The 13,663-nt window shown below is 40.9% G+C and overlaps 1 protein-coding gene across 2 annotated transcripts; it reads left to right on the top strand.

The window, feature by feature from the left end:
• Positions 1-1,685: 1,685 nt before the first annotated feature.
• Positions 1,686-11,704, top strand: LOC139405621 (neuropilin (NRP) and tolloid (TLL)-like 2b). Of its 2 annotated transcripts, XM_071148035.1 has the most exons (12): positions 1,686-2,166; positions 2,628-2,684; positions 4,432-4,572; positions 4,737-4,985; positions 5,189-5,236; positions 5,402-5,529; positions 5,673-5,774; positions 6,039-6,165; positions 9,094-9,207; positions 9,422-9,552; positions 9,736-9,828; positions 10,566-11,704. In XM_071148035.1, exons 1-12 carry the CDS (start codon positions 2,157-2,159, stop codon positions 11,016-11,018), a joined length of 1,653 nt encoding a protein of 550 aa, XP_071004136.1. In that variant the 5' UTR covers positions 1,686-2,156; the 3' UTR covers positions 11,019-11,704. The 2 variants fall into 2 exon arrangements, with proteins under 2 accessions (XP_071004136.1, XP_071004144.1); XM_071148043.1 differs by lacking the exon at positions 2,628-2,684 and having other exon boundaries at positions 1,744-2,166; positions 10,566-11,587.
• The last annotated feature ends 1,959 nt before the right edge of the window (positions 11,705-13,663 follow it).

Raw genomic sequence — 13,663 nt, 5'->3', positions numbered from 1 at the left:
GGTCAAACTAGCAATAACTTGCAGTAACAGAAAAAATGCCCGACAATTAAATGACGTGCCACAGAATGCTGCGGCAGCCCGCAAGGTGTGCCGCAGTATGGCACAACATTTAAAGGAGGAACCACTGTATACTAATGAAGGATGTAAGAGTGAACTGCCTCCCATGCCAGCAGCAGTTCAGAAGAGGCAGTCAGTGTAGTCTTGAACAGTACAGTGGTGTTGGTGTGTATGTTTATTACAGTGTAATAGAGTGAGAGAAAGTGCACCAACCAAGGATTCACAAAATCGAAACAACACCAAATTGAGACTCTGCGTGCAGAATTCTGCAAAATGATCCTCTGTGTACAATGTAAAACACCAAATAAAGCATGCAGAGCAGAATTAGGCCGATACCCACTAATTATCAAAATCCAGAAAAGAGTTGTTAAATTATACAATTACCAAAAAGGAAGCGATTCCCAAACCTTCCATAACAAAGCCATCACCTACAGAGAGAATCTCGGAAATAGTCCCCTAAGCAAGCTGGTTCTGGGGCTCTATTCCAAAACACAAACATACCCCACAGAGCCCTAGGACTGCAACACAATAAGACCCAGCCAAATCATGAGAAAACTAAAAGATCATTACACACATTCGAAATAATTTACAAAAAAATTGAGCAAACTAAAATGTTATTTTGCCCTAAACAGAGAGTACACAGTGGCATAATACCTGACCACTGTGACTGACCCAAAATTAAGGAAATCTTTGACTATAAACAGAAAGGCCACCATAGGCAGACCTGGCTTCAAGAGAAGACAGTCTATGTGCTCACTGCCCACAAAATTAGGTGGAAACTGAGCAGCACTTCCTAATCTCCTGCCAAATGTATGACCATATTAGAGACACATATTTCCCTCAGATTACACAGACCCACAAATAATCTGAAAACAATTCCCATTTTGATAAACTCTCATAGCTATTGTGTGAAATACCACAGTGTGCCATCACAGTAGCAAGATTTGTGACCTGTTGCCACAAGAAAGGGGCAACCAGTGAAGAACAAACGTTATTGTAAATACAAACCATGTTTATGTTAATTTATTTTCCCTTTTGTGCTTTAACTATTTGCACATAGTCACAACACTGTACATAGCCGTACTATTCCTCTGGAACTTTTGTAAGTATAATGTTTACTGTAAATGTTGTATTGTTTATTTCACTTTTGTTTATTATCTATTTCACTTGCTTTAACAATTTAAACATATTTCCAATTCCAATAAAGCCCTTCAATTGAATTGAGTGTAATAGATGCATAATAAGAACAATGTGCTTCTGGCACATCCTGTGTGTGTGTGTGTGTGTGTGTGTGTGTGTGTGTGTGTGTGTGTGTGTGTGTGTGTGTGTGTGTGTGCGTGCGTGCGTGCGTGCGTGTATCTGTGCGTGTGCTTGTGTGTCAGAGAGAAAAACAGACAGATAGACACTGCTGAAACAAAAACAATTGAAAACATGATTATTTGGTAATTAAACAATCAAATCAAAAATAACGAAAGTTGGTTATCCCTATTAATCAAACGCTCGAAAAAAACGAAGGAGTAAAGGGAGTTATGGAGGGGAGGGGGGTGCATGCGCGTTGAGCGACTGCGGTGCCTGGCCAGCAGTGTCCAATCTTTAAAAAGGGCCGCAGCCAGCTAGTTCCGAGAGAGAGAGAGAGAGAGAGTATCTTTCTCTGAATGGCTGAACCTACAAATTAAACATAACTTTTAGTTTCATGTTTCTCAAAACAAGGCTATACCCATCTACATAAAGAAGCAATATTTACAGGGACTTCATCACTTCGTGGGATTTTTATTGAACAAGTAGCCAGTTTTGGATAATGATGATTTCCATTAAGTTTTTTTCCTTATTTGAGATGACAGGGATTCGGAGTCGTTGATCAATTACATTGTATATGTCTATATTTAGAGCTTTTTACAAAAACACGTAGCAGTGTCTTATCCGCGGCGATGTAGTGTCAATTGCATTCTACGAGGAAAGTTGTGGTTTGTAAAAGTCGATTCTAACGTTTTACCCTGAAAAGCGTAAAGGAGGCGGGTATTAAAGGAAGAAAGCAAGGAACGAAGAAAAGCTTTGTAGCCTAGCAAGCCATCCTGTGAGGAAACTGAGCGGAGGAGGAGATGTACATATGTGAGTTTAGACTGGGTGTAGGTGTGTGTGCCAACTGTCTTGTCAGCCTCTTTCTTGGTGTGGTTGTTTTGCTGGTCGGCCTCTGTTTGCGTGTGTGTTGTGTTTGCGCGCGCGCCTTCATGCGTTTGTGTATCCATTTCCATTTCATTTTCATCAGCAATGGATGCTCAACTGACAGACTTTAGTCAGAGGCGCATGATGCCCACATCAGCTCGTGGTACAAAACTGGGTGATTCAGTGCGCAAGCGGCCCAGTGATGCTGAAGTGACAGCTCCCTCAGCGCTGTCTCTTTCCACACACACTCTGTAAAACACCAGTAGCAGCTGTGCCGCTGATGGTCCTCGGGTTTCAGAGTGTGTGTCTTTTTATTCTTTATCCCTCAAACTCTCTCTCTCTCTCTCTCTCTCTCTCTCTCTCTCTCTCCTGATTTACTCTCTATGCCCTATTCAACCCCCATCCAGTCTGGGTAGCTCTCTTTCTGATAGAGGAAGGCTTTGCATTGGCACAGAAAACCAAAGGTGGGTGTGATCTCATTTGTATGGCAGAAATGTGTTCTATTTAGGGTTAATGTTTGTTTTAATTCACTGAACAAAAATATAAATGCAACATGTAAAGTGTTGGTCCCATGTTTCATGAGCTGAAATAAAATATCCCAGAAATGTTCCATATGCACAAAAATCTTATTTCTCACACATTTTGGGCATGTGGTGGTTCATTTCTTTACTATCAAATGAGGAGAGACAAACTTATCACACAAGTCAGAGTTATACTTAAACTACATCTTTAATAGTGAGAGCTTTGCAATAGCAATGGCTTGTCGACGAATCACCGTCTCTGATGATCCGTTAAGAGCGGCAACACAAAGGCTACTGAGATCTTTCATAGGAAAGATACACCCCTTTCAACCTACATGACGAACAACAGATAGATAGAATGGGTCACAAGGTTAAGATTTGTATGAAAGATATCTATAATACATAGCAGACAGTATCTGCTGTGTCAACAGTTGTCATTGTATAGAGACCAGTGTCTCCACTCCAAACTGGAACCATCTCTCCCTGGTACCATATAGAACAGAAACATTAACTCATGCTCTGGAATGCTCTTTAGGTTTTATCACCCAAAGACATCGTAAATCTTCTCTGTCAGTGTTATCTCCCAGAGGCCCATCCTCAGTAGAACACACACACACACACAAAAGCTATAAGAATACTCTATTCTGTCGAATAAAACAACCATTTGATGCAATAGAAGTATTATAACATAATCTTGCAATTTCTCTCACAGGCACAAATGTGTTTACATCCCTGTTAGTGAGCATTTTTTTATTTGCCAACATAATCCATCCACCTGACAGGTGTGGAATATCAAGAAGCTGATTAAACAGCATGATCATTATACAGGTGCACCTTGTGCTAGGGACAATGAAAGGCCACTCTAAAATGTGCAGTTATGTCACATAACACAATTCCACAGATGTATCAAGTTTTGAGGGAGCGTGCAATTAGCCTGCTGACTACAGGAATGTCCACCTGAGCTGTTGCAAAGAATGTAATGTTCATTTCTTTGACATAAGCCGCCTCCAACGTCATTTTAGAGATTTTGGCAGTAGGTCCAACCAGCCTCACAACCGCAGACCACGTGTATAGCGGTGTGTGGACGAGCGGTTTGCTGATGTCAACGTTGTGCACAGAGTGCCCCATGGTTGCGGTGGGGTTATGGTATGGGTTGGCATAAGCTACGAACAACGAACACAATTGCTTTTTATCAATGGCAATTTGAATGCACAAAAATACCATGACGAGACCCTGAGGCCTATTTTTTTTAAGCTATCTGTGGCCAATAAATACATATCTGTATCCCCATTCATGTGAAATTCATAGATTAGGACCTAATGAATTTATTTAAATTGACTGATTTCGTATATGAACTGTAACTCAGCAAATTCTTTGACATTTTTGCATGTTGCGTTTATATTTTTGTTCAGTATATTTTATATCTGTCACATTTTATAAATGTCACAGAAACTCAGTTGTGATCGGTTGAGTTTGTGATGTCTTTCAAGGAATACATACGTTAATTCATGTGTGTTAATTTCAAGTTTGGAAATCAAACTAAGACAGTGCTTTTGGGGTCATCCCCATTATATAGAAGTACCCTCATAATCAAGCTGTTTCTACACCTGAATAATATCGGTGACATCACTGTACTAATAAATACTTCCTGGTGTGTGGTGTGTGATTGTTTTTTCCATGGCATTCGTAGACTCTCAGAATGTGGGTAAGATTTCCCAGAATGCCCGACAGTGTGGCACCTGGATCAGAAACATCAACGGGGGGCAGTTCAGCTCTCCAAACTACCCTAAAATCTACCCTCCCAACAAGGAGTGCCTCTACATACTGGAAGGTAACACACGCACGCACGCACGCACACACACACACACACACACACACACACACACACACACACACACAAACACACACACACGGATTAAAACGCTTACATATTTTGACACAGAGCGCCTTTTTACCTTGGCCAAATAGTGACACCTACTCTCCTTCCCCTCCCAGCCCTGCCCCGTCAGAGGATCGAGCTTCTGTTTGATGACATCTTTTACATTGAGCCATCCTTTGAGTGTCGTTTCGACCACATCGAGGTGAGAGATGGTCCGTTCAGTTTCTCTCCTCTGATCAACCGCTTCTGTGGCTCCTCCAGCCCAGGCCTGGTGCTCTCCAGCGGACGATTCATCTGGATCCGCTTCTCCAGTGATGAGGAGCTGGAGGGACTGGGCTTCAGGGTCCAGTACACCTTTACCGCAGGTAATTTACCTAAGCCACAGCTAATGAACCACAACACACCTTTTCCACAGGGAGTGGCTAACTCAATCCAACATTACACATCTAGGCATCAGGGTCCAGTACATATTTTCTGCAAGTAATTTACCTCAACCACAGTTAGCACTTTACTGTAGGTAACACATCTTAGGAGCAAACATTGACTTCAGCTTTTTTATTATGTTCAGACCCAGAGTTTCACCTCCACGTGGGAGGAATATTAAATCCTATTCCAGGTAATTCATCAACACTTTAACCACTTCTTCAACTAGATAACAATAATATGACACTTTATTTAACTGGATTTAACAAGATCATATGTGTTTCTTCAACCCACCCTATCACCTCTCTTTCTCCCTGTCTTTCCCTCTCTCTCCTCCCCCCTCCCCCCTATCTGTCAGACTGTCAGTTTGAGCTAAGTGGAGCTGATGGTATGATCCGGTCCGGTCAGGTGGAGGAGGAGGACAAAGTCAAACCTGACCAGGCGGTCGACTGTATCTGGACCATACGAGCTCCGCCCAACTTCAAGGTCTATTACACCTCTATGACATGTCTCAACTCTCTACATCTAAATATCTATATCTAACAATCTATATCTAAATACCTATATCTTTAACAACTCCCTCCCCTCCCTCCATCCATCTGTTTCTCTCTCCCTTTTTTCTTGGTCAGATCTACCTGCGGTTTCTGGAGTACCAGCTGGAGAATTCGAACGAGTGTAAGAAGAACTTTGTGGCCGTGTACGATGGCAGCAGTGCCATAGAGGACCTCAAGGTAGGAGTTGGAATGAGAACTACTTCACTGACTCACTCGCTCACTCACTACTATGCAATAATACATATCATTCCCACATTGTACCCATTCATAATAAAACTAGAGAGTTAGCACTAATCAACATGAACTACTTATCGGAATAAAGCTTGTGCAGTGATGCATGTGATAGTGAGTTTATTGTTGTCATACTTTTAGTTTGTCATATCATCATGTTTTATCGTTTTAATGAATTGTTTATTTACTGTGACATCACGGTCGCTGCAGGCCAAGTTCTGCAGTACCGTGGCCACTGACGTAATGCTTGACAACGGGGTGGGCGTGGTCAGAATGTGGGCCGACGAAGGCAGCAGACTCAGCCGCTTTCGGATGCTCTTCACGTCTTTCGCAGACCGTGAGTCCATCACGTTCTTTCTGTCTTTCTCTTCACCCCTTTCTTCACCTGTTTGGCCTACCATGAGTCTATCACCCACTCACTTTACCTCTCTATCACTCTTTCTACCTCTCTCTTTCCCTCACAGGCTCACTCTTTCCCTGAATCTGTCTTACGCTTCCCCTTTCCCGCTTTCTTCATCTCATCCTTATCTGCTGTGTGTCTCTCTCACTTTACCTCTTTGAACCTCTCCTGTATTTCTATTGCTCATACTTACTTTTTTTAAATCACTTTCGTGATTTTTTTTGCACGTCTGTGGGACATTTTCACAACTCTTAAGCACAAAAATCAAAACAGATCATCGAAATGGCTGATGTTTCAAAACTCTAAGGACATTTTCAACTGACTGAGTACAACAAAAATATTCACAAAGTCACTTGTTCACTGCACCAAATCACTCTTTAAATGTAGATACATATTCAATCTAAGTATCTGCTTTTCAAAATTCTATATTCACTTTACTTTTGATAGATTTTTCTTATAATTTGTTAACAATACAATTAATTATCACTTTATCAAACTACTCAAAACTGGTAACTACTGAGCCAAAATGATGTAGTGCCTAGTTAACGTGTATAGTTTGATAACTGCTGAACACTGTCAAATTCTATATTTCTACCTCATAAATGTATCAATTTGACATCAATTTATGTTTGAAGGTTAAACCAAATCATATATGGATGTCACTCAGGTGTATCAATGAAATTCAGATCATGTGTGAAATATATTGTTATACAACCCAGGTATTCCAGCTGTGCATTTTATACTACACTATAATTACAAATGGTAGCACATAGTGACTTTTTCCACTATGTGTTACCATTTTGATGTATAGTGTAGTATAAAATGCACAGCTGGAATACCTGGGTTGTATAACAATATTATCCACTCATTATCTGAATTTCATTGATACACTGTAAGCTGAGAAACAGGTGATACTGTATTAGTTGACAAGTCACGTAGAAAAGGTGATCTTGTACAATGTTCCATTGAGTAGAAATCAGTGGAGGCTGCTGAAGAGAGGACAGCCCCTAATAATGGCTGGAATATAGTGTAATGGTATGGAGTAAATGGAATGATATAAAAACCCATGAAAACCAAAAGAAATGTGACACCATTCCATTTACTCCGTTCTGGACATTATTATGAGCCATCCTCCCCTCAGCAGCAGCCTCCACTGGCAGAAAGGGCTTACAAACCGTGGTTTTACCGTAGCCGTCATTGTAAAATAAGAATTTGTTCTTAACTGACTTGCCTAGTTAAATAAAGGTTAAATAAAAATACAAAATATAAAGTAGCCAACTGTTTAACAATACCCCTATTTCTGATGATTTGTCCTATGTACTATATGTATTGTATGGTGCATGCCAAATTATAATCAAATACTATATGGAATATATTTACCATCTACTACTTGGTTCCATTCAGCACTGCAAAAATTACAGTTTTGCAATGTGTATCTTGTATTTTTTTGCTATTGGCTTTAATGGTAGTTAAAATAACTAAATGGTGAGCCTATCATTATCTGATGTATTGGTGACCGAATGAAATGTTCTCATGGTATTTCACAGAAAACATTTGCATGAATCACTGATGAATGATTTTGCATGAATGACTCAGTGTTGAAAGATGTGTGAAACCCCAACGAATGCACAATCAAACGTTCTGAACATGCAATAGGGGGCATTACAAATTCACCACATACTTGTGAAAATAGCACCAAAGCGAGTGTAAAAAACTGTAACATAATTGTATCCTCTTGTAGCTGAGACTTCACATAGCTGTTTCAGATTTGTTTTTCTCTTACGTTATAGGTTTACATACACTATATATACAAAATTATGTGGACACCCCTTCAAATGAGTGGATTCGGCTATTTCAGCCACTCCCATTGCTGACATTTGTATAAAATCGAGAACAAAGTCATGCAATCTCCATAGACAAACATTGGCAGTAAAATGGCCTTACTGAAGAGCTCAGTGACTTTCAATGTGGCACCGTCATAGGATGCCACCTTTCCAACAAGTCAGTTCGTTAAAATGTATGCAATGCTAGACCTGCCCCGGTCAAGTGTAAGGGCTCTTATTGTGAAGTGAAAATGTCTAGAAGCAACAACTGCTCAGCCACGAAGTGGTAGGCCACACAAGCTCACAGAACGGGACTTCTGGGTGCTGAAGCACGTAGTGCATAAAAATAGTCTGTCCTCGGTTGCAACACTCACTACCGAGTTCCAAACCGCGGTTTCCGTGGCCAAGCAGCCACACACAAGCCTAGATCATCTACTATGCCAAGCATGGAGTGGTGTAACTCTTGCCCCCCCCCCCCCCCCCCCCCCCCCCCCATTGGACTCTGGAGCAGTGGAAACGCGTTCTGGAGTGATGAATCACACTCAACCATCTGGGTTTGGCAAATGGCAGGAGAACAGGAGAACTACACCTGCCCCAATCCATAGTGCCAACTGTAAAGTTTGGTGGAGGAGGAATAATGGTCTGGGGCTGTTTTTCATGGTTCATGCTAGGCACCTTAGTTCCAGTGAAGGGAAATCTTAACGCTACAGCATACAATGACATTCTAGATGATTCTGTGCTTCCAACTTTGTGGCAACAGCTTGGGGAAAGCCCTTTCCTGTTTCAGCATGACAGACAATGCCCCTGTGCACAAAGCGAGGTCCATGCAGAAATGGTTTGTCGAGATCAGTGTGGAAGAACTTGAATGCCCATGATTTTGGAATTAGATGTTCGACAAGCAGGTGTCCACATACTTTTGGTCATGTAGTGTAGCATAACTGTGCTAGTAAAGGTTACAACTAACATAATGGCTCGTCATATCGAATAACTAAAAAATGATTTGTGTGTGTGTGTGCTGTGTGCGTGCGTGTGTGTGTTGCAGCCCCATGTTCAGGCGACATGTTCTTCTGTCACAGTAGCATGTGCATCAACAACTCTCTGGTGTGTAACGGGGTGCAGAACTGTGTCTTTCCCTGGGACGAGAGCAACTGTAAAGGTGAGACACATGTTATGTTATACTGTGTTATATTTTCATAATATCATCTTCATATTTCACATCAAGAGGAAAAACACATTTTTGTTGGACGATTCCCGGAATCAGTAGGGAATGAGCAGGAAATCCAGAATCCTCCCACCAGGTTTTCTAAGAATTTTGCAAAAGTTACCGGAATTTTGGAACCCTAAGTCTCTCGTTCTCTGTCTCTCTGTAGAGAAGAAGCCAAAAGGTATATTCCATCACATTACTAAGACCCATGGGACAATTATAGGTGTGTCTACAGGACTCGTCCTCCTCCTCCTCGTCATCTCCATACTGGTGCAGGTCAAACAGCCACGCAAGAAGGTGTGTAGCAACCAAATGTTGACAAATATTACAAATTATGTTTGACAGTCAATCGTGTGTGAATGAACAAAATTCGTAAAATGAAGCACTTTACTATTCCACGAGTGGCATGGGTCTGGGTCGTCGAGAGAGAAATAAAGTGTCTATCCCGCTTGTGGGATCCTAACCCTTGTATGTTAACAGGTGGTGGCGCGGAAGAGTGCCCTTTTCAATCGAGCGGACTTCAAGGAAGTGTTTGAACCTCCGCACTACGAACTCTTCTCACTCAGAGAGAAGGTGGGTTTAACATCTAGACTTAATGATATATACCAAACCAAAATATAAAACGCAACATGCAAAAATGTCAACGATTTTTCTGAGTTACAGTTCATATAAGGAAATCAGACAATTTAAATAAATTAAATCTATGGATTTCATGACTAGGCAGGGGTGCAGCCACGGGTGGGCCTGCAAGGGCACTGGCCCACCCACTGGGGAGCCAGGCTCTGCCAATCAGCATTTGTTTTTCCCCACAAAAGGGCTTTAATTACAGACAGAAATACTCCTCAGCACCCCGGTTGGACGTACTGCCAAATTCTCTAAAGCGACGTTGGAGGCAGCTTATGGTAGAGAAATGAACATTCAATTGTGTGGCAAAAGCTCTGGTGGACATTCCTGCAGTCAGAATACCAATTGCAATGATCATGCTGTTTAATCAGCTTCTTGACAGATTATATTGGCAAAGGAGAAATGCTCATTAATAGGAATGTAAACAAATGTGTGCACAAAATTTGAGAGAAATAAGCTTTTTGTACTTTTGGAACATTTCTTGGATTTTTTATTTCAGCTACATGTTGGGTTTATATTTTTGTTCAGTGTAGTTTATTATGCTACTGATGTTTTAATCTTGCATTTTACTTTGCTTTACTTAGTTTATAAAGTAGTGATGATGATGATGATGATGACGGTGGTAAGGAGGATGATGACGATGATCACTGTATGAAGATGGTTATCATTATCTTTGTCATCCTAAGGAGTTGGCTACGGACATAGACCTACCAGAAGAACTCCAATCTCTCAACGCTCTGAGACGTTCCTCCACCACTTCCCGCTGCATCCATGAGCACCACTGTGGCTCCCAGGCCTCCGCCAACCCCAGCCGACGTGCTTCCTCTGTGGGCATAGGATCCATGGAGCTGCCCCCCTTCCGGTGCGAGTTCACCCAGGGTCAGCCAGGCTCCCTACCCTCTCTGAGAGGCGTCAACAGCAGCCTGAGGAAGAAGAGCTGGCCTAGTATGAAACAGGTAGGACTGGTGGGAGGCGAGGGCCTGGTGGACCGGGTAAGGGGGAGGGAGGATAGGGTGATGGAAGAGGAGGAAGAAGAGGAGGTGGAAGGAGGGAAGTGTGATGTGTATGTACGCAGAGGGATGAGCATGAGATCCATCTGTGAGATGTCTCAGCAGAGATCGATGTCCATGGACTTCTGAGAGAGAATGAGGAGAGGAGGAAGGGGACAGAAAGGAGGATGTGGTGGAGGAAGGAGAGAACATTTGTGATAGAAAAACAATCAGTATCGCTTTACACATTTACTATGAAGGAAAATAGATTGGACCCGAACCCCTAACCTAGACACTATCTCTGAAACTCCGACTATCCTGTTGCACTGGATCTACGAGTTAAAGGCATCATCTGTAACTTCGATCACCGTTAAAAAGTGCACCCTGACACTTTTCTGAAGGTGACAATCTGGTATGCAAACCACAAGTATGACAACCAAAAACGAAGAGGAACAGGAACACACTGATGTTTTGTTTTAAGTTAATTATGTTTGTATTTCATGTTTTTGCCACAGGGAAAAGAGAATTGATGGAGTGTGTCCTTAACGTCGGCCTCCTTTAACAAATACTGTTCCAAGGCTGGAGACAGGCCTTATAGTGTAAAGTTCTTATTTATTTGATGACATACCTCACTGTGTATTTTTTCCCTAAAGGTTTTTTCTCTCCATTTGTTGATTTTGTATTCATAGTTTTAGAGAGGATAGTTGATGGAGAATTGTGTTATGGTTAGCACTGGATGATAATGATGAAGGATGCCTTGTATCATTGTGTTGTTGTTTTGTTTTGATTGATTTTGTTTTGTTATTGAATCTATTAAAGAATGTGGCTCTTGGTGACTGGGGTGAGTTGATGGTGACTGAACCATGTGGCTGTGGTAGATGAGGATCAGAGTGAGTTGGCCATGGTTTCCGTTGAACACTCCAACACCCACCCCTCTCTCTGCTGAGACAGCATGGTTTTATGAGGCTTCCTGTAATGGTCTGTCACACCACTACGCATGCAAGAAAGCCCCTCTTGAAACCCTGACTAATACAACCAAGCAATATACAACCAATAAACAACCAAATGTACAAACAATATACATACTGTATACAGTGAGCGCCGAAAGTATTGGTACAGTGACACATTTGTTGTTGTTTGGGCTCTGTACTCCAGCACTTTGGATTTAAAATGATACAATGACTGCAAGGTTAAAGTGCAGACTGTCAGATTTAATTTGAGGGTATTTTCATCAATATCGGGTGAACCGTTTAGAAATTACAACACTTTTTGAACATAGGACCCACATTTTAGGGGACCAAAGGTATTGGGACAAATTCACTTATATGTGTATTAAAGTAATCAAAAGTTTAGTATTTGGTCCCATATTCCTAGTGGCTCTACAAACTTGTTGGATGCATTTGCTGTTTGTTTTGGTTGTGTTTCAGATAATTTTGTGCCCAACAAAAATGAATGGTAAATAATGTATTGTATCATTTTGGAGTCACTTTTATTGTAAATAAGAATAGAATATGTTTCTAAACACTTCAACATTAATGTGGATGCTACCATGATTACGGATAATCCTGAATGAATCGTGAATAATGTTGAGTGAAAAAGTTACAGATGCACAAATATCATACCCCCAAGACATGCTAACCCTATAATAGGGGATGTTAGCATTTGGGAGGGGTATAATTTTTGTGTCTGTAACTTTCTCACATAATTATTCACGATTCATTCAGGATCATCGTAGCATGCACATTAATGTAAAAGTGTTTAGAAATATATTCTGTTCTTATAGTGATGGTATCATTTCAAATCCGAAGTGCTGGAGTACAGAACCAAAACAACAACAAATGTGTCAGTGTCCCAATACTATTTGAGTTATTTAGTTATGCAGAGCTACCTACCTCAACTAAGTTGGGTAAGACAATGATATATGACTACTAAGGACTGATATAAGCCTGGGAATAAAACACAGGTCCTCCCATCTAAGTTACAGCATATTAAGACACATTAACCAGAAAATACTTCAGTGATGAGTCAGAACATAGCTCTTATTCAAAATAATTCACTGCCAGCAGGACTGTGAACTAACTCTCTCTGTCGCAAGCACGCACACACACACACACGCACACACACACTTGAACCTGCATGGTATGAGGACAATGAGATATGTCATTACTGATGGTATGTGACCCATTTGAGTCAGACTTGGTTTGGTAAACAGAGTAGATGAAGGTTTAACAAACGTGAAGCCTTGGGTCTGGTGGCTCACATCCAACTTATTCTCCATGAAAGAGGATGGCTTTGTCATAACGTGTTGATTACTGCTCTATGTAGGTCACTCATATTGTATTAATGCTCTAACATTTGCTGTGTTTGATCTTTCGTTCCATAGATATGGTATGAAATAATGACCCATAGTGTTTTATTGCCAGGGCATTTTATTTCTTTATCTTATGACATATAGTTCAATCAAAGTAGACTAATTGCACTGGTCAACTTTGGGCTGCTACATCATTCATTGAGTGATTTCTTTAATGTGCAAAAATAATAATTTGGGACTAAAGTCTTTAGAAATATCTAAATTGTGTTTTATTTTTGATTACATTTATTTAACCTTTATTTTAGCAGAGAGTCCCATTGAGACCAAGGTCTCTTTTTCAAGGGAGCCCTGCATGAACACAATTGATACAGTGTACAAAATTCAAGCATACAATGTCATAAAAGCATACAATATTACAAGCAATTTTTTTAAAGCAATTTAAGAAGCAAACACATTCCTCAACACTGAGTTTCTCCATTAACAA

This window comes from Oncorhynchus clarkii, chromosome 1, assembly GCF_045791955.1.
Source record: "Oncorhynchus clarkii lewisi isolate Uvic-CL-2024 chromosome 1, UVic_Ocla_1.0, whole genome shotgun sequence".
NCBI classification, from domain to species: domain Eukaryota; kingdom Metazoa; phylum Chordata; class Actinopteri; order Salmoniformes; family Salmonidae; genus Oncorhynchus; species Oncorhynchus clarkii.
Note: the sequence above shows the minus strand (reverse complement) of the source record. Positions and strands in the feature narration are given on the sequence as shown.